The following is a 21,149-nucleotide window of genomic DNA, read 5'->3' as shown; positions in this document are numbered from 1 at the left end:
ACATGCATTTTTTCTCATTTTTTAGGCTACTTCGCGCACAATAAACATTCATTTTCTCCACAATAACTGGACTTTTAAACGTTACTGTTTGCCTTATACTCATGTTTCATATCTTATCTATGGGCTCAATGTGGAAATGAAGGGAGAAACGACTCGTGTATTCCATTTTTTTTAATATTTTCTGAAAAACTGTATTTGCCACCTGATTTTCAACATTACGTTACGTAACAGCAGAGGTCGCGCCGGTAAAAATTACCGGAAGTGAGCTAAGTTGCTGTCGTACTGATACTATCCTGTTGATTATAGTGTACCAATACCTGGAATACTTTGCTATGAGTATGATGGGCAATTTATAGTGGTGACATTGTATTGCAGATTCACTCATTTACCTCAATAAGATGAATTTTCATATCACTGTCAAGTATAAAGTCCCACCTTGACAACATAAAATATCTGGACCTAAAAGAAAGCAAATCGAATAAACGATATAAAACAATTTTAGAAAGGGACTAATAATGATCATTAAACCCATATTTTAACATTTGCTGAGGAGGACGTCCTCAATATCTTTCAAAAAATTTTTTTTCACACGATTATAGTATACTTTATTAAACCAACATACTCTGCAAAAATCAAGACTCCAGGTGCTGTAGTTTTGTCAAAATCCGAGATTTTGAATAAAACGCAGGAACCATCGTTTTATTATTACGATGGAATTGTTATTCGAACGCATACACGATGTTCATATCATAGTACGTACATGGCGTGCGGGACGCTTAATTTCTTTCTGCAACCATTATGGGCCGCAATATATCACTAACCGCATAGTCCGAGGCAAGGTTCATTATTGTTAGGGTTAGGGTCTTTGGGTTAAGGTCTTAGGGTTAGGGTAAGGGTTAGGGTTTAGGGTTAGAGTTAGGGTAAGGGTTTATGGTTAGGGTTGAAGTTAGGGTTTAGGGTTAGGGTTAGGGGGTTAGGGTTAAGGGGTTAGGGTTTGCATTAGGGTGAGTAAAGGTTCATTATTGCCAATAATGATCAGAGATTATAAAATACGTATTTATTAGTACTAATTACTAGTAATAGAATTGTGTGTATGCACTTTATTCCGTAATCAATGCGTTTGATAAACAAACACATTTCTGACAACGACTCCATGGCACAGTGATGGAGGCATCGGACTATGGATCCATAGATTGTGGGTTCGAACCCCATGTAAACCCTTGTAGAATTTTAATTCTATTAAATTGCTTTTTATCTTATTAAGTAAGAGGAAATAATAATGGTAATAAACTCGTGTTATATCTTGCCTCATATACTTACAAAGTTATGTACGCGTATGTACTATGTGTTATCGTATTGCGGCCCATTATGGTTGCAGAAAGAAATTACGCGTGCGGGACGGTGATCTACACAAAAAAGGGTGGTACCATAACACGACCGAAGGAGTGATACGTATTGGCGACATCTTTGCTATGCCTTAGTTGTTCGGCTCAAAAATAAAAGGGGATATATCTGACAGTAAAAGCTAACATTTTATGGCAAAGAACTGCTAATCTATTTTGTATGAAAATGTTATAATATGGCTTTAATATTACTCAGAAAATTATTCAGAAAATACTACCTTGGATCGATGTTATTTCGTGTAATGCGATCTATTCTCTTGGATAGCACATCTCGTATGGCATCATTTATCTGAAGGTGAATTGCAGACGGGTCGTCACCTAATGAGGTTTAATTAAATACATTTAAAACAAACGTTATGTTCCAAAGTGTTATCATTCATATTCACCAGCTATATGGTTTGACAAACACCACCCCACACCCACACCCTCCCATCAAAGATTCATGCGTGTTTCAACAGATCGTGTAGAAACTCTCTATGTGACTCTCGCAATTCTCGCATTTCACAATTATGATGCGCCGCCAGCGGTTGCTCTTGGCAGTCAAATTTTTGACTCCAGAGTTGACATCGCCGTTCTAGCTGCTAATGCATTTTCACGCGAGTGTGATAATAAATATGTTGAAAACAGCTGCACACGAAGGATTCCCTGTGATAGATAGAAAATGGATCTACTATAATTGTAAATTGTTGTTTTAGTGTGCATTCGCATGTAACATCATTATAATGACATTTAAACCCATGTTCCTGTATTGTATTCGTATTACGCGGGCTTTGGATGTCGAAATTTTCCCATGATGCACTGCGTATTTTTGGCCTCGACCCAGCGACCGCTGGAGGCGCATCGTATTGTGAAACGCGAGAATTGATCCTCCTTGGAAACAAGTGCAGTGGAACGATTTTGAAAGGGGGAAGCTTGGTGTCAGTAAAATCGCGCTTACGCTATGCAGGGCGGTGGCTGAGGGGGTAATGCCCCGTCATAAGTGAGAACTTTTTGCCAAATGAACGCCTAATTGAAGTCATTTCGTGAACCATTTTGGTACTGTTATTGTACACAATTTTAGTTTGAAAAATCCGAAACGGGTTAAATGAAGGCCAAAATTGAAGTCAGTGAGGGACAAGTTTTCACTAGTACAATCATGTATTATTGCACCATACTTGGTGATTTTACTGCCTAGTACCACTCTTTCTGGAGTGGAGTCAAAACCCATGTACCACTCCCATGTCCCACTCCAGACATAAAACTATTACTTGTATAAATGATTGCTTTTAAACATATGAAGAGCTCTGTTGCAAAAGGCCTCGTGTCCACATCTGGCTGAAATTGAGGTATTGGCATGACACTAAAGTGTGGGTAAAAATGCACATTTTGGTGGTTGTTTGACCTTCATACCACCTTCCTTCCTAAGATATCGTATATTTCCCGGAAATCTGAACTTAAAATGAATATAAAATTTTAGGAAAATAATTTTTTGCCTTAAATGTTCTTTAACTATTAAAACCAAAAGGAACTGTTTTGGGGTCACTATGTTTGGGGAAAAATCATTGTAATTAACAAAAGTTGTATTGTCGCTTCGGAAATGCTCAAAAATGCCATTTTGCCGTATTTAATTAAAAATTCATAATTAAAAAAGTAAATGAGACATTTCAATTTTTCCGTTTGATTTTGAAAGCATTAGTCAAGTTACATAAAGTATAGTGCAAACAAATGGGATCAAATTTGATTGCAACGGTGGTTTCTGTGGGTAAATTTATTTTGTTGCAAAAGCCCTTACATCCACAAAAGGCGTGATATAAATAAATCACAGTTGCCAGTACTAGCAGGTATTCCACCGGCCGATCTGAGGAGGAAGTCACAGACCATGGCTCTGACTCGGCGTGCTTTGAACCCTTAAAAGCCACCTTCTCCATGAAGTGGTCAACAGAGAGCCTCAGCAACCTCGTCTGAAGTCGCGGCACCCATTTACATCGGAAGACTATCGGAGGCACTTGCTTTGCTCAATCAGGCACAGACCAAGGAGACATCGGCTCACTGGACAGGCAATGAATGGCAGCAGAGATGGCAGTTGTCATCTTCGCCCCTGAAGAGCTATATCCCAGATACGTCGAAATCCAGCCCTGGCTCGGATTTGCCACGCCATGCATGGGTGAAACTCAACCGCCTGTGAACAGGAGTAGCTCGCTTCAGGGCCAGTATGCATAGATGGGGCCTCATCCAAAGCCCACTTTGTGAGTGCGGAAAGGAAGAGCAGACAGCAGACCACGTCATCAAAGCTTGTCACCTTCATCGACCCCCAAATGGAGCCAAGGGACTCTCTGAAGTTGATGTTTCCACACGAGACTGGCTGCTCAACAGCAAACTTGAGATCTGAATCTCGCTCGTTAGCAGCATACGAAAGAAGAAGAAGAAAAATAAAATAAATAGGAAGGCTTGAAAATTGTACCAAACCTATTTCTTTTAGTTTCTATTCATCAACACTTTATCCAAACCCAAATTGAATCAAATCGAACAAGAAGTAATACTTGCACAATAAAAAAAAGAAGCTATTTTTCTCAAAAAGTCAAAAAGTGGATGTAAGGGATTTGCAACAAAGCTCTTCATAATAGTGTTGGGTGTCCAAATCAGAAAAGAGGAATTAGGTCTATCCATACACAGGGGATTGGAAACTTTTGCAAAATGAAGGTCCAATTGAAGCCATTTGGTGCATCACTTTTACACTTTTTTAGGGTCTAGAATACAAGTAGAGAAGTGATTATTTATGTTCACCCAGAAACACAGCACATTATGGGTTTGATTAAAGTGGGTAGGTGGGGAGGGGCAGGCTCCGATCGAAAAAGTGGGGGGAGGGGCACTGCCCACCCCACCCCGTTTCCGTCGTAAAGCCTGCGAACAATGGTTAGTTTACTTAAAGCCTTAATGTACGATTTCTGTCAAATTTTAATTTTGTTATTCTTTATTCAAAATGTTGAAATAATATTAGTAATGACTGCCGGGAAAGGTTGCTGTCCATTTTAAGCTGAAATAACAAGGTAATGAAAGATATCCCACTGGTTATATTGGACATTAAATATGTAGTTCTATGGGAGGACATAAAGTCATCATAAAAAAATTATGACTTTATGTCGAATTTTGCTCTGTTGACCTACAAAGACAACAAATTTGGCCGATTCCATTTTTGGTACAAGTTGGAATATGTATAAACATTACAAATATGCCAAAGAACCAGGTTTGAAAAAAAACACCAATTTCATATTATAAGATCGTACATTATGGCTTGAAGACAGCGCTTTCATAACAAATATTTGTAACGTATTACCGACTAAATTGACATGTGCGTCAAGAGCTTGTTTGGTTGAATAGCGCTGTTTCCAACTGTAATCTTTCAAGGAGTCCATCTGAAACCAATATTGTAATATAGTAGGTAAGAAATCGGAAAAATGATAAATTATCCCCGTGGCGTCATCATCATCATCATCATCATCATCTACTACTCTTTCTTTTTTCCTTTCTCCATCTCCTCCTCATCCACCTCTTCTTCTCTTTATCTTCTTCTTCGGGGACGGGTGGGGGCAAGGTAGCAGTGTGCCTCTTCGGGCTTCGGCTCTTTAATGATACTACTCCTCCTCTTCATCTTTCTTCCTCTTCCTTCTTCTTCCTTCCTTCTCCTTCCTTCTTTCTCTTCCACCTTCCTTCTTCCTCCTCCTTCCTTCCTTCTTCCTCTTCCTTTTTTTCTCCTCTTTCTCCTCCTCCTCCTTTTTCGTCGTCGTCTTCTTCTTCCTCCTCCTCTTCGGGAACAGGCAGGGGGAAAGGAGGCAGAGTGCATCTACCACTGATATGCAACAACAGAATAAATTGTTTCATGTAAATTCTTCAATCAATCCCCTCCCCCATAAAGTAAAAAACAGTTGTATATAAATGCTTCATTAGGCCTACTTACATCTCTGATATATTGAGTACCAAATTCCTTTCCATCGGTTATATGCGTCCTCAATTCTGTAAAATTATGAGCATCATATGCTTCGGGACAAAATCGCAATTCTGGAATAGATCTAAGTACATATGCCCTCAGAGGTTTGGCCGATGAAAAGGCAACATATGCAGCAATGCTGAATTTTCGGCCATCGATAAGAAACGGGTTATGGATGAATTCCTGGATCAAACTATGTTGGGTAAAATTTAGCTCTGAAATTATGAAATATTATTGTAAAAATATATTGAGAAGGACATAAAATTAAATGAATGGAAAGTGTATCACAACGAGTGGCATGACATGAGGATCTGATAACAATATATTGAGTAAATATATCGTAGGCCTATGGTAATACAGGCAGAACTCTAGTCAACCGATTTCTATTGTTGTAAACATCTCAAAAAAAGTAACTAACCCCCCTTAAATAATGGCCATTGTATTACAAATCTGTAAAATGTGTTGGAAGTAGAATTTATTTCTGCGCATTTTGACACCTCTTTTGATACGATAGCCCAGAAAACAAAAAAACACCGGTCAAATTAATGTAGTGAGGTCCAGATTTGAAAGTTGCACTTACAACTCATTTCCAGTTATAAACTCATGTGATTAAATGGTTTTTACAAATGTCTCTTGTAACTGTTGTTGTAATGTTCACGTTCATATCAGTTAATATCGGGCGTGGCTTCCTTCTGCCTGAATAACTGCCCAGCACCTCCGCCTCATACAAGACGTCTGATGTGTCCCTTGTCTATTGCTGCCCATTCCCGTCTCAGAATTTGTTCCAGTCCAACCAAAGTTGTTGTTGGCTTGACCCTCTTGTCTACCCGATACTATAAATATCTCCACAAATGCTCCAACGGGAGATTTGGCAGGCCATAACATACGATTGATGCCTTCGTGTTTTATCCTAGCCCTATGTGGAGTTGCATTATCGTCCATCAAGATGAAGTCTCTTGTAACCTTGGCATGTTCAAAAGGTGAGGTGTTACGAAGATGACCAACCTAACCTGATCTAACTTAACCGTTAAAATGACAACTTGGCGGGGCATTTAAAAATGTGTTAACTCTTCATGTTTCAACTAGGGATTAAGTGAATATTGACAAACAATAAGAATAATGACAATTGATATTGATTTTCCCGACATTTGAACCCCAAATGCATGAAACAAAACGAACATTCCCATGAGAGCCTAGCAGATTTCCTTGCATTACACTGAATACATATCAATCATGTCAATAGAATTTACTGCAACTTTCAAACCTTGGGTTACAGTGATTTAAATGTACGCTGTGGTGTCAATATTTAGACAATTGCTACAAATGAGGTGTCAAAATGCGCAAAAATATATTCTGCTTCCAACGCATTTTATAGATTTGTAATACAATCGCCCGGTTTTGAATAATGGCTATTATTCAAGGGTGGTTAGTTACTTTTTTTGATATGTTTACAAGGCTCACTCAGTCATTTAATGAGGCAACACAAACGATCGAATTTGGGTTGAAAATAGCAAAATTTGCACCTTTTCAATGTAAAATTAATTTTCTCGGCCAAATAAAATAATTTTCATTTTTTCAGTAAATGTCATGAAAAACTATAATACTTCATACTATATTTTTTTCCAAATCCTAGTGTTAAACTAGGCGTGAAATTCAGTCATTTAGTGTAAGATTTTCGATTTTGATAGGCTTCAACTTGGCACGCGAGCTTTTTTTTTTTTATCAACATTTTAGCTTTTCAAAGTAATATAGTTCGCTAATGAAGGATTTTCCCAACTTTCTAACACATATCACTGTGAGCTATATATCATAGTTTTGTCAGAATTTCGGTTTCGATTGCATAACAAAAGAAGCTAGTGACTAAAGTTCTGTCTGCATACTCTTTTCAAAGTTACTAATCTTACAGCTAAAAAACAGCTTTTATGCTTAATAGCGATCCCATATCCTAAATTGGAGCTTGAACTCATACTAAAAGGTAACATTCTGGTAAAAGTTGCATACATTGGGGCCAATAATTGAATATATGAATACAAAAGCCACCTAAGTCCATACTTTGGCCAAATTGAGTTAAGCATGGGAAATTGTTGCTAGACATAGGCCTGTCATATGCATGAAAGAACAACTCAAATTCATTCCCTGTGTCTATTGGGCATGTGAAAAATAGCATGTATGAAAGAATCACCCAATTCCATGATTTGAGTCTTGTAACACATTGATTGAAATCCAGTATGTATAAAAGTCCACTTGTAACACATTCATTGCTAGAGAATGACTTTTGAACAAAAAATGGGTTTAATAAAGGAAAGTGTGTGGTTTATATTACATGGCAGAATGCTTATCAACATTATACATACCTGTGTGCTTTATTTTGTATTATCTTACTAGTGGTAATCTCATTCTAACATTGTTGTCTTTGTATATGATTCAAAAACCACCTAAGTCCAAAATTTAAAATGAACCCCACGAAGTCCCTGAAATGCTAATCGTCATACCTAATACAGGTTAATCCACTCATTTGCACGTAAAACTTACCATATTGACCAGGTAAATCTAACTGAAGGAATTAAAATGATACACGGGTTTTTCTCTCAAAATAACTTCGCATGGACTTAGGTGGCTTTTGTATTCATGTATTCAATTGTTCTCAAACTATGTAAATTATCATTGAAAACCATCAAACAATGTAGCATCTGGCCATGATATTCAAATCCGTGTAAAAGAGAAGGTCGTTTTTTGGCCCGCACCATCTAATTTTCAACTCCTTTTTTTGGTGTCAAAATGCTCAGGAGGATGAGCAGCTTAAAATCCTTTCTGATGCTAGGTGCCTTCATCCAAAGGGAGCCTGGCCGGCTAACAAGAAGTTAAACCTCCCCTTCCCCAATCATTAATAACTTACTATGAAATTCCTTAATCATATTTCCGCGGTGCCAGGGATTTTTTTGAACCCATCTTTTGTCCTGCATCTGGTTTTCAGGCAATAATGACTGCAACAGAAATCATATTAAAATTAGTACTGCAGATTAGAGTAGTGCAATGTGAATTCTCAAAATGGTCTGCCAAAAATCTCTTGCCCCCCCCAAAAAAAAAACATCTTTTACCCGCTTACCTTTCGACAAGTCAAAAAACCTCTGCACCACCCCTTTTGATGTGCAAAATTACCCTCCTTTACAAATGCAAGATTTTGGGGAACCCAAATTTAAAACCTAAAAATTGCCTTATCATATAAGTGCCAAAACATCTTTACCCCCCTGTAATTCACCACCCTGAGGGTACAATTATTGCACCAACCCTAAGTGAATCAATCGACATGTGATACAAGCAACATATTTGGCTAATAGTCCAATAAATTCCCGTAACAATCATGCAAATCATAGCGATTTCTGCCATGAATATATCGGGGCGATGACACTGTGTGCGGTGTCCCCGACGTAAAACTGCGGTGTCCCAAGGTCGGGGGCAAGTTCCAATTACTTGTTAGTGTGCTATACAGAATTGTACACAACAGATATTTACAAGACACGATCATGAATTGATTGAAGATATCCCGCACTGGTACATCTGTGGTCCCGTCAATAGAGGGCCAAATACAGTAAACGCTAATCATATTTTCACTGATTTTGAGGCCAAGGGCCAATTCAACCAAATAAACTTCCTTGCTGCTCTTTTCGTATATTCCCCGATCTCTCGCATGATTTGCACGATTGTAGTGCATATAAACTGAAATCAATTGCAATATACTCCTTGCGGGTTACTTACTTAAACGCCCCTGAATGAAATTAACATTACCTCCCGCGTAAGCAGAGAAAATCACTGAGCAATACAAAATACTTACACGCCGGAATAGCAAGAACTCCCTAATCTCCCTTGGTATATGAAATCCTCTTGGTATGTACTTTCCACCCAGCGATACCAAATGTGCTTTATACATTACGTACTTCATTAGTCCGGGTATATAATCTGTAAACTATATCAAATTTCATACAATTACGCGTACTTTTTACAGAAACACCTGCAGTTTATGGGGTTGCACGACAGTAAGTCGACCCGGTATAGCATTCATTTCTACATACTTACAAAGTAAGATGTTTTGCATAACTTTTATTTTGCATAAAGAAACACCGCGCAATGTGTGTTGTAAGGGTGCATACTACCAAATTACTGTCCCTCATCATTTATTAGAAATTAGGATAATCATCCCTGAAAACAGAAACATACAGTCATGCAGCGTACACTTAAGTGTGAAACATGTGTTTGAACATGAGGTATACAAGTCTCAGGTTTGAACAAGAACACTAACGTATGCAGGATACACCCCATGCAGCCTACGCCTATACGGTAGGTCTGACCAAACACGGAGAAGCTGAAGGTCACTTTATCTTCTACCTACATGACCAGCATGCAAATCCCTCAGAATTTAGACAAGCGCAGGTCAAGGCCGTGTATGTGTTGTTCGGTATCGGCCGCTTTAGGGGCAGGATACGTTCTAATATTCTCTACTTTCAAAGAATAATTCTCATTATATGTAGCCTAGCCTAATACTTTAGGATTCAGTGTGGAGAAAGATACAGATTGTTAATTCATTTGTTACATACACTATCCGCTGTATTTTGCCTTTTAAAATATAAAGTTACCAATCATTGTGACATGCGCCCTAATTCACAAACACGAACTGCACGGGGTTTCCCAGCAAAACTTGTATTTTTTCATAGTGACCGTAAAGTATGTAGTTTTGCATATGCAAAACTACATATGAATACATGAATACAAAAGCCACCCAAGTCCATGGGAAGTGATATTGAAAGAAAAACCTGTGTATCATTTTAATTCCTTCAGTTAGATTTACCTGGTCAATATGGTAAGTTTTACGTGCAAATGAGTTGATTAACCTGTATTAGGTATGACGATTAGCATTTCAGGGACTTCGTGGAGTTCATTTTAAATTTTGGACTTGGGTGGTTTTTTGAATCATATACAAAGACAACAATGTTAGAATGAGATTACCACTAGTAAGATAATACAAAATAAAGCACACAGGTATGTATAATGTTGATAAGCATTCTGCCATGTAATATAAACCACACACTTTCCTTTATTACCTTTTTTTTTTTTTTCAAAAGTCACTCTCTAGCAATGAATGTGTTACAAGTGGACTTTTATACATACTGGATTTCAATCAATGTGTTACAAGACTCAAATCGTGGAATTGGGTGATTCTTTCATACATGCTATTTTTCACATGCTCAATAGACACAGAGGATGAATTTTAGTTGTTCTTTCATACATATGACAGGCCTATGTATAGCAACAATTTCCCATGCTTAACTCAATTTGGCCAAAGTATGGACTTGGGTGGCTTTTGTATTCATTCATATTTTGCCGACGTATGTAATATGCAAAACTACATACTTTTGGAAAGTATGTAATTTTGCATATGCAAAATATCATATTTTGCAAAGGTATGTGGTTTTGCACGCAGCACCGGGAAGTCGACTATATAGTCGCGAATATTAACGGCCGGAGGAGACGGGTATGTGCCTACCGGCGTTGCTAAGTAGGGGCTACCCCGGGGCTACCAGTACAAAATGTTGTTTAAAAAAAAAGGGGGGTACAAACAAAATGAAAAAGGTGGTCATTGGGTATAATATTTTTTTAAAGGTGGTCATTGGGTATTATATATAATGAAAACTAGGGAATTACACAAAGGGAAGGCAAAGAAGGAGGAATAATGTATGGAATAGCTAACACGAACTAAACCAGATGAAACAGAATTACGTTTATGAAATTTATTGTGATTTTACATTAATTTACCCAAGTCACATTGCAGCATAATTGAATATAATTCACGTGCACGACATGACAACACACTGCAAAAAGTATTTTACTCAACACTGAGTAAAAAAAGTCACAACTCAACAGTTAAAAATTACTCAACATTGAGTAATTTTTTACTCATTTATTGAGTTGTGACCTATTATGAGCTCAATGTTGAGTAATTTGTTACTCAACTGTTTAGCTGTGACCTTTTTACTCAGTGTTGAGTAATATATATTTTGCAGTGCAGTATATTCGCTGTCATGGTGAACAACCTAAACAAAACATCAGGAGACGAGATGGTTGCGTCCGCACGGTTCTGAGAGCCAACGAAGAGTGATTTATTTATGGGCAATACATCGCCCAACGGCGTGCAATAATGATGCACGGATCAATTCATCAATATTCAATTATTCAACGGCGTGCAATAATGATGCACGGATCAATTCATCAATATTCAATTATTCAACGGCGTGCAATAATGATGCACGGATCAATTCATCAATATTCAATTATTCAAAGACGAATTGTCGCCACAACAGTATACAATTTCAAAAAAGGGTCATCGCGTAGAAAATTTTGAAAAAAGGAGCTATTTTTGGTTCCAAAATTCCCAAATTTAGAATACCATTTTGCTGAAATAAGATAAATTGAAAGTTTCCGCATTATTTGTTGCCATTTTGATGACACAATTCTAGAGAAAAAAAGAGGGTAATTGGGTAGCCGCACCTAAAAACAAACGGGGTCATCGGATATATTCGACTTCAAGAATGGGGATCCATGGACAGTCATATACCGTCACTTCTCAAGTTCAGTGTCCCCCTTGTATTAACGGTTATCGCGACTTTCAACTACAACGGACTACGACCTATAGGCAAAATGTATAATCATGAGAGGTCGTACCTTCTGCGTATTGTTGCGTCAGCGTACTTTTCGTGGAACAACATGATCGCGCGACCTCAGACTGTGATTGGTCCATATGAAAAGGTTTGACTACAAAAACGATTCTCTTATAAATGCATCTACGCAGTTTCCACCTCGATACACCCGAATACACATATATTTCCAAGCACAGCGAGTCTAGCCTCTATGCAGTCTCATTCTGGCAGTCTGTGTTTACACGGTTGAGTGCATAGCATCATAAGAGCTGTATGAGATCTAGTGGAAAATAGGCATCTGTGATTGGTTTTTGTCAATACCTCAAGTGTTCCCTTCAGCCAATCAGATTTTTTTTTATATCGAACGAAAGCCAACTCTTCCCCCTAAAAACACTATTTCATTATGTCAACATATAACGCAATTCATTGTTTATAGCAAGGCGAATGTGGTAAATCTGTTGAAAACGACCTATCCAAACACAATTTTTGACCAAAATGTAGGTTTAAAGGTCAAAACCTCAAGTGCTCCTCACAACATTTTTCAAATTTTATGTCATTAATGAAAGAGCACACTTATATTATCCACTATAATAGCTTAACAATGACCAATTCTCTTTAAATTGCAATTCTTTTGTAAAAATGTGTTACTATTTTCGCCTGTTTTGTCATACGGTTGTAAATTCAATGAACTATGACTTTGCTAAAGAGCGCTTACAAATTGATATGAATTCCCATAAGTTGTGCTTGCTCCGTAAGCGTGTGGTCTGGGGTAGTACGCTCGACGCAAATATCTGTGCGTACACAAGTTGGCTGTCATGATCAAGAATTAGATATTAATTGCCTATAACTGGTGATCGTGTGTTTATCTTTTACTAGAAATAGTCGAATAGATGCTTTTTGTTCTTTTCCCTTTCGTGTAAAGTTACGTACGACTAACATTTTCTTGTTTAAAGTTAATGCCTAAGATGCTGAGAGGTCAAACATGACAGGTGCCCAGTGGGCACCCTTGAGCAAAGGTTATACATGGGTCAAAATTCAATATTACTCCGATCTGGTTAAAAGTTATACCAAAATATTTCTCAGGTCACAAGGATTCAGAAAACATATAGTTTGACATACCTACGACAAATCAATCTGGAGTTATTAGCGAAAAGGTCAAAAGTGCCGACGCGCCACGGCGTCAGTTAGATACGGTACGCGTTTGATTGGCAACCAGTTTTATGGGCGCACACCACCAAATCAATGCGACATTTGTGTAACCCTAATGAGTTCCGATAAAAACAGAATCATTTTTGAGGTAGTTTGGGCCTCTCTGTGGATTTGTAATCAAAAAGAATGGACAGAAACGAGTTTTCAGGGTAGAGAAGGGGTCGAAAATGGTCATGGTGCTGTTTAAACGCCCATATCTCGAAAATTAATCACAAGACTACCCGTACATTGAAACATATATTAAATTTTCATCGATTTGCAATCGATTGGTAGTATTTTTATAATCAATTTGTTGCCGAAAATGTCTAAAATCGCGCAAAGAAAAGGCGTGTTTTCACGTGTGTTTCAATGGGACGTTGCATTGGTGGTGTGCGCCCTTATACACCATTACTATACTGCGGCACACTGACATCGCCTGGCTAATAATTACTTTCTCTGCAGAGTGCAGAGATACTAAAATCAATACCCGGGATCGATACACGTGAATGTCCTATGCACGAGTTTGATATGAGACGAAAATCTTTGGATACCGGGGTAGAAAATTATGAATATCTCCCGTAAATGATTTCGTATAAAGAAACCAGAGCTGGTTCCTTGCACTTGAATATATATTTTGAACAGATATGATAGTCGTTAGCTTGCGTCTTGAGAAAGAACCGTGCGTCTTGAGTCAAAAACTGACAATAATTCCGGGCAATAATTCTGATTTATATGTGCCGAATTATATATATAGCACAGTGTAATACACTAGTGTATAGGCCAATCGTTGAGGTAGTCTAAAAGAATATGACCTATGACGTACAATGCACGACAGGCACACAGCGAGGTCAGTCACCGGGCTAATCGGGGCTATTGTCAGTAATCTTAGTCAGATGTCCTTCGGCCCATTATGCGACTCAAAATTATTAAACAGGTCGATACAAAATGGCCATGCGTGGCGGTGGATTCAACCTACCATGGCGATTTCTGGCATGAAGATATCGGGGCGATGACACTGTGTGCGGTGTCCCCGACGTAAAACTGCGGTGTCCCAAGGTCGGGGGCAAGTTCCAATTACTTGTTAGTGTGCTATACAGAATTGTACACAACAGTTATTTACAAGACACGATCATGAATTGATTGAAGATATCCCGCACTGGTACATCTGTGATCCCGTCAATAGAGGGCCAAATACAGTAAACGCTAATCATATTTTCACTGATTTTGAGGCCAATTCTTGACCGTTTTCAACCAAATAAACTTCCTTGCTGCTCTTTTCGTATATTCCCCGATCTCTCGCATGAATTTGGTGACATTTGGATCGAAACTGACCGAGCCTTTCATGGACATACAAACACAAATACAATTTACAAACATACATACAACTTTTCGCTATTTATAGTAAGATGCCGCTGTGGTCCGGAAAGAATAAAAGAATTGTCAAAAATGTTTTTGGCGAATGGGTTTCAGAATTGGTATGTAAATGCAAGGGTATATTTTAAAGTGAATTTGAAAAGTAGTACGAAAGTGATTCGCAGGTCATGCAGGCAGTGTTCGAAATATGCTTCCAAAAGTTACAGGCCAGCCGGGCTTGACCTTAAAAAGTTACCGGCCAGCCGGACCAGCAACTGAGATGCCAGTCAGAAAAGTTACCGGCCAATCCAAAAAGTTACAGGCCAATGGCCGGCTGACCGGCCCTATTTCGAACGCTGCATGCAGGTAGAGCTAGCTGTTGCCACGTAGAAAAATAAATTTTGGACATCAGTATTATTTTCCAATAATTTTGGCTATGAAATACCGCAAGCATGTTTCTTTATCATCAAACAATGATTGACTGATAATGATTTACTCTAATCTCAAAATATTTCATGATATTTGCGGATATTCATGGTATTTGGTCTTTTAAACTGTCATGGGTTTTATTCAGATGTCGTTATAGTTACGCATGTCACGTATGTTTGCCACCCGGGGGTTTGCCACCACGTTATGTCACTTTGTAGCCTATATACTTTGTATATATTGAGTAACGTGGTCATTTGTAACCATTGAGTGGTTGAAAAAACAATTTTACCCACAAATGTGGTCTCACTAGTCCACAATGCACCTAGCCACGGTAAACCACATTTTTAAGAGTGTAGTCCAGCCGTATCGTGAAATGATCATGCCATTTCAGTAAGGCGTGAAATTTGGCCCGGTTGTAGAATTGGATATGGGGCCAATAGAATTTTTTCAACATGAGTTTTTGGGTCAAAAAATTCACATTTTGTGATTTTCAGAAATCCAAAAATATCCAAACAATCAGATATCCAAAAATGGCTATAACTTAAAGTAAGGGCCTAATCGAGTACAATGTCCAATATCCGCATTCAAAACAGATGACTATGTATACTTACTTCGACCTCCGCATCTTCATAATTACTTATTCGGTAGGGCACATCCTTTCGGTACACGTTACACACTGAACGAAATGCATCATCCGTCATGTTCCCAGTCTCGTTGATACATAAAAACGACTCATCATTCCCTATACTCTTATATCCTAGACGATGAGCAACAGTATTGTATTCGTACCAGTGGGAAGGCTGAACAAAGTAAACACAAAGAATGTGGCGTTTGTTGTTTGACATGATCAACATCAATCAAAGTTCATAGAATTTTAAATAAACTGATATTCAAAACGGATTTAACGCTCTTCTGTAATTCTCGCTATTCGCAATAGGGGCGCCGCCAACGGATTTTGCGATGTAATCGTGATGTATCATGGGAAAAGGTCGACATCCAAGACAGCGCAATACGAATATTACCATGCTATTACATAGGAACACGTGACAATATTTTTAGTTCGTCAATATAACGGTATTACACGCAAATCGATAGAGAAAAAATTAATTGTGCACATTTAAAATCACATTATTAAGTATTATTGAGTATCGATTCGCGTGTAACACCTTTATTTTGATAAACTAAAAAATATTGTCACGTTTTCCTATGTAATAGCATGGTAATATTCGTATTGCGCGGACTTGATGTCGACCTTTTCCCATGATACATCACGACTACATCGCAAACCGCTGGCGGCGCCCCTATTGCGAATAGCGAGAATTATAAGAGGAACTGATAATGGTAATAAACCGTGACGCATGTGTTATATCTAGCCCCATATAATCATGATAATAGGTATGTACCCCCAAACTAACAAACTGGCATTTTATTACGTTTTCAGTTTCCAGAACATTTGATTTCACAAAAATACAGGCTTACATGAACAAAGGCGAAACACTTTTACCGTTATATTCAATCAAAATGGAGCTAATCTACAATGGTCAATTTTTCTTGTTGGGATAAGCATGATAAATGACCAAAAGATAAATGACTTGGTAATGCGCCGTAGAAGTAGTTACTTTACTTGATCCAAAGTATTCTTAGAATACTTTGCTTGATCGTTGCCCCATCAAGAAGCACAAATCACAGGGCCCACGTTATAAGTTTGTATTCCCTGCACTGTTTTCATTCCTACTATTATTCCCAATACTAATGTTCTCTTTCTTTCTCTCTCCCCTTGCATTGGCCTAAAGGGAAAAAAAGGGGAAAGAAAAGGACAAAGAAAAGAGAAAAGTGGGGAAGAAATGAAGAAAAAATAAGAAAATGAGGAAAAGAATCAAATCAACCACACGGGGACTCGAACCCACAAAAAAGATTATATCACAGATTCATATTCCAGCGGCTTAACCATTCGGCCACGCATCAACTTACGCAATTGCCTGATCTCAAAGCGGCTATATAATTATTATTTTATGCAATAAGGTGATTACAATCGCGTCCGCACAATGGCTGTTAGAATAAAACAAGCATATCGCTCTGAAATTTCTGACGCACCGATGGTGAAAAACCTCGTTTGCTGCAAAACTAGCTTCAAACTGGGTGAAAATAAAATGGAATAGCGAGTCCAGAATGTTGAGAAATAATGTAGGTAGTTAGAGATGTCTAAATTAATGTTCCGTAATGGAGATATCGATAATATAACAAAACAGTTTTTTGTCGTGCAAGATTCTCCAAAAAACGAGCTTCTATAATTTAATCAGTACTGTAGTGTATTTGGTTCTGATAAATGGTGACATTATTTCTTTGATCGGTTTGTAGCACAATACCTAAAATAAGCAGTCACTTGGCGTGGTTTTATACGGAGCACACATTTGAAAAAAATAAAAACATGGAACGCGTTTTTGATCTTGTGAACATGGTGCGTAAAAAAAACTGAAAACGAAGGATTTTCAAACGGATTCTGACAATTTGAATAAACATACAAAAATAATTAAAGCTGCATCCAACGCACCAACATTTCTCTCATTGGGATATTTTATTTGCTGCGAAAATACCTCGTCTACCCTTAAAGGCGCAGTCCACCGGAGTTAATGCAGATTAGATCCAGCTTACATGCCAAGTATAAATATTCTGTGGTGTTAAATGGTATTTCTTGGGAAAATAATCTCTTTGTTCACCTTTTTATTTATAAATTTCTGTCATTATTACACAGCTCTAATTTGAGCTTGTTTCTGAACATACTGCAAAGTCTTTCAACTGTCCATACTAAGCACACACAAAATTATATTTGAATTCTGGGTGGACCTCAACACTGCCCCTTTTGGAGAATGTACCACACTAACCAATGTAAGTCACTTGGGGCAGTGTTGAAGTCAGCTCAGAATTCAAATATAATTTCCGTTTGTGCTTAATATAAACAGTTGAAAGACTTTATAGTATGTCCCAGAAATACAACTTAACACTACTGTCATGGAACAAGTATTGAAAGAGCATTTTGCCTGAATCTAATCTGCATTAACTCCGGTGGACTGTGCCTTTAAGGGGGTACTACACCCCTGGCCAATTTTGTGCCTATTTTTGCATTTTTCTCAAAAATTATAGCGCATTGGTGACAGGTAAGATATGTATATTATAGGGACAAATACTACAACTAATGCACAGAAAATTCAGCAACTCAAAGCAAGTAGTTATTGATTTATTGATCAAATAATGGTTTTCCCTCATTTTTGACTGCAACTCTACAACTGTTGTCTGTGCTAAAATACAATTTCCAGTGCAGTATAGTTGTAGTCCCTAAATATACATATCTTACTTGTCACCAATGCGCTATAATTTTTGATAAAAATGCAAAAATAGGCACAAAATTGGGCAGGGGTGTAGTACCCCCTTAAGCTTACATAATATAGATTTCATCATACCATGAAAATTAAGGCTGCTGATAATGCACTTTTCAATTGAAACCTTGGCCCACCACAGACCCTTGGTAACAGACGGGGCCTTAACACGAATTCTGTCCCTGCAGGGCCTGGCATGTGCCGGGCCTTGGCAGGAAATTGACCAAGAATTATAGCTAGAGCGATGCCATGAGCCTGGGCAAAAGGCTGGGGTTTACAGCACTGAATTGCCCAGCTAGCTGGAGTCAGGACTTGGCCTGGGTCTTACACACAAATATTGTCCCGTCGTTTGGGAACTTGGCCGGGAGTTAGCCGGGGAGTTTAACATTTTAGAAATCTAGCCCCGGTTTACTCGTGAAAATATTTCGAACAAGCCCCGGCACAAGTCACATCAATCCCCGGGTGCTCTCTCGGGCTGAGAATAGACGGGTGTATAATAATAGCCATGTCATTGATAACATGAACAAGAAGTGAATGCCTACATTATAGCTGCATAATGAGTTTTACTGTTAAGGTTAGCAACTATTTTAAACTGTTGCGATTTGGTAGTTCACAGCATCTTGCGAATGGTAGTGAGCTGTGGCAAAATCTGCATTGATCATTTCATAGCAGGCGTGTAGAAGAATTCAAATATCACAGAGATATACTTTTGTAGGTACTGTGGTTCTTGAGTTATGTAGTAAAGAGGGCTGAAACAACAACACTTTTGTAAAATGTACATAACTAATTAACAACAATAAATCAAGGAAGTTTTCAAAGTATATAATTTGTAGAATGAACTTTTGCAAAACATCAAAGTGTTATTATTCAATAATATATTGATATTCAATAATATATTGATTTAGACAATGAAAATCAATTATTTGGCTGCTTCGACCAACAATACATGGTGTACCCTTAAAGAAGAACAATTTCACAGCTTGAGCGCGTCAATTAAGCACGTATAGGGAGTTGACATTTAAAAAACTGGGATAGTAAATCACCAAAAAGAATGGTATTGCAGGTATGTGGAAAAGAATAATACGATAATAAGTTATGTGCCCAAAGATTAAATCGTGTTTGGCATGTCGCTTTCTTGAAATATCACCAAAAATATCAAATTTGGGAAAATCTAGACTCGATTGCAAGTCCTATATACGCCGTGCCTGTGTATACTTAAAACAAACTTGAGACTTCCAAAATAGATATACATTCGCATTCGGTGGCCTGGTCATGGCGCTGTGATTTGGGGTAGATCGTGTCTTCCTCGCTCCATGTTCCAATAAGTTTATTTTCAGGGCCGGATTTAGCTTTTTGGGGGCCCTGGAACAGGCCAAAATTTGGAGGCCCCAAACCCCCAAACGCACCGTGAGGAAGGCATGTGCACTCAAGCGACCAAGTTTTTAATTTTACTAGGAAACTTGCGCGCGAAGCGCGCGAAATTTTCAATTTCAGACTATTTTAGCCTAAATAGTGAAGCTGAATTTTGCTATATAACAGGCCAGTGCGCGAAATTTTGCAATATTTGTACCCTATTTTTGGCTCAAAACATGGCGTTTTCGGCTAAAATGGAAGATGCACACTGCACAGGGACATTTTGGGGGCCCCAAAAATTTGGGGGCCCTGGGCCCGGGCCCATCTGGCCCTATGGTAAATCCGGCCCTGTTTATTTTGACCCCTACAGAGCCCTTATAGTCGCGTAGATGCCTTTTGTTCTTTTTTCTTTCGTGTAAAGTAGCGTATGACTAACATTTTCTCATTTATAGTTGATGCCTAACATGCTGAGAGGTCAAAAATGACAGGTGCCCAGTCGCCACCTTGAGCAATCAAAGAAATATGAGGTCAAAGGTTATACAGGGGTCGAAACTCAAAATTGCTCCGATTTGGATCAAAGCCATACCAAAATATTCCCCAGGTCAGAAAGATTCAGATAATATATAGTTTGACCTACGATAAATCAGTCTGGAGTTATTATAGCTAAAAGGTCAGAAGGTTGAAATTTGGGCTCCATTCACTTTGAACTTTGAACTTTTATTTCGTCCCCCTTAGGGGAAAATAAAGGCTTAAACATAGTACAAAATACGACTAGTTAGTACTACTCTGTGATGACAAAACAAACAAACAAACAATTTACATATAAAAGTTGATAAATACACTGTAATAATATACTTAAAGGGGCATTTCGTGATCCACAGCCTCATCCCCCACTTTTCCCAAAAAAAAGGTGAGATTTTTACACCACTGGATACCTCTGGCTACATAATGTTTATGTACCAAATATTTCTTGCAGATTAATTCGTTTAGCAAAAACATCGCCAAATTTGAATTTCGTTCTGGTGCACCAGAACGAAATTACAACACATTGTCTATGGAGCAGTGTAATACACATAATCATGCATAACTCGCAAACGCAAAATCGGAATCAACTGAAATTTTGGAAATAAGCTTTTTTCGTGGATATCTACTGAAAAATGTCATAAAAGAGGATGCTAGGATCACGAAATCCTCCTTTAAATTGTATGATATATATAAGACAACTATTTGTATCTAAATGAAAGTGAAAAGGTGAAAGCCAATGTGAGTTGTTTTGAAAGAGTGATTTAAAAAGTTTTTCTGGAACATGAATTTATAAAAAAGAGATGATTGAGGCTCTGAGAGCCTAAATTTTCGAATGATTTCTTTTATAAATTTACTGAGATTATACTAATAT

At 38.0% G+C, this 21,149-nt stretch overlaps 1 protein-coding gene across 1 annotated transcript in view; it reads right to left on the bottom strand.

The window, feature by feature from the left end:
- Positions 1–1,617: 1,617 nt before the first annotated feature.
- LOC140152358 (probable tubulin polyglutamylase ttll-15) overlaps positions 1,618–21,149 on the bottom strand; it is a 29,019-nt gene continuing 9,487 nt past the window's right edge. The window contains exons 2-7 of the mRNA XM_072174662.1: positions 15,638–15,826; positions 9,200–9,331; positions 8,264–8,351; positions 5,338–5,582; positions 4,717–4,795; positions 1,618–1,721 (exon numbers count right to left, since the gene is read on the bottom strand). Of these exons, the coding sequence (XP_072030763.1) occupies positions 1,618–1,721; positions 4,717–4,795; positions 5,338–5,582; positions 8,264–8,351; positions 9,200–9,331; positions 15,638–15,826 (837 nt within the window). The remainder of the gene's footprint in view (positions 1,722–4,716; positions 4,796–5,337; positions 5,583–8,263; positions 8,352–9,199; positions 9,332–15,637; positions 15,827–21,149) is intronic.

This window comes from Amphiura filiformis, chromosome 5 (assembly GCF_039555335.1).
Source record: "Amphiura filiformis chromosome 5, Afil_fr2py, whole genome shotgun sequence".
NCBI classification, from domain to species: Eukaryota; Metazoa; Echinodermata; class Ophiuroidea; order Amphilepidida; family Amphiuridae; genus Amphiura; species Amphiura filiformis.
The sequence above is the reverse complement of the archived record's forward strand: the minus strand, read 5'-3'. Positions and strand labels throughout refer to the sequence as shown.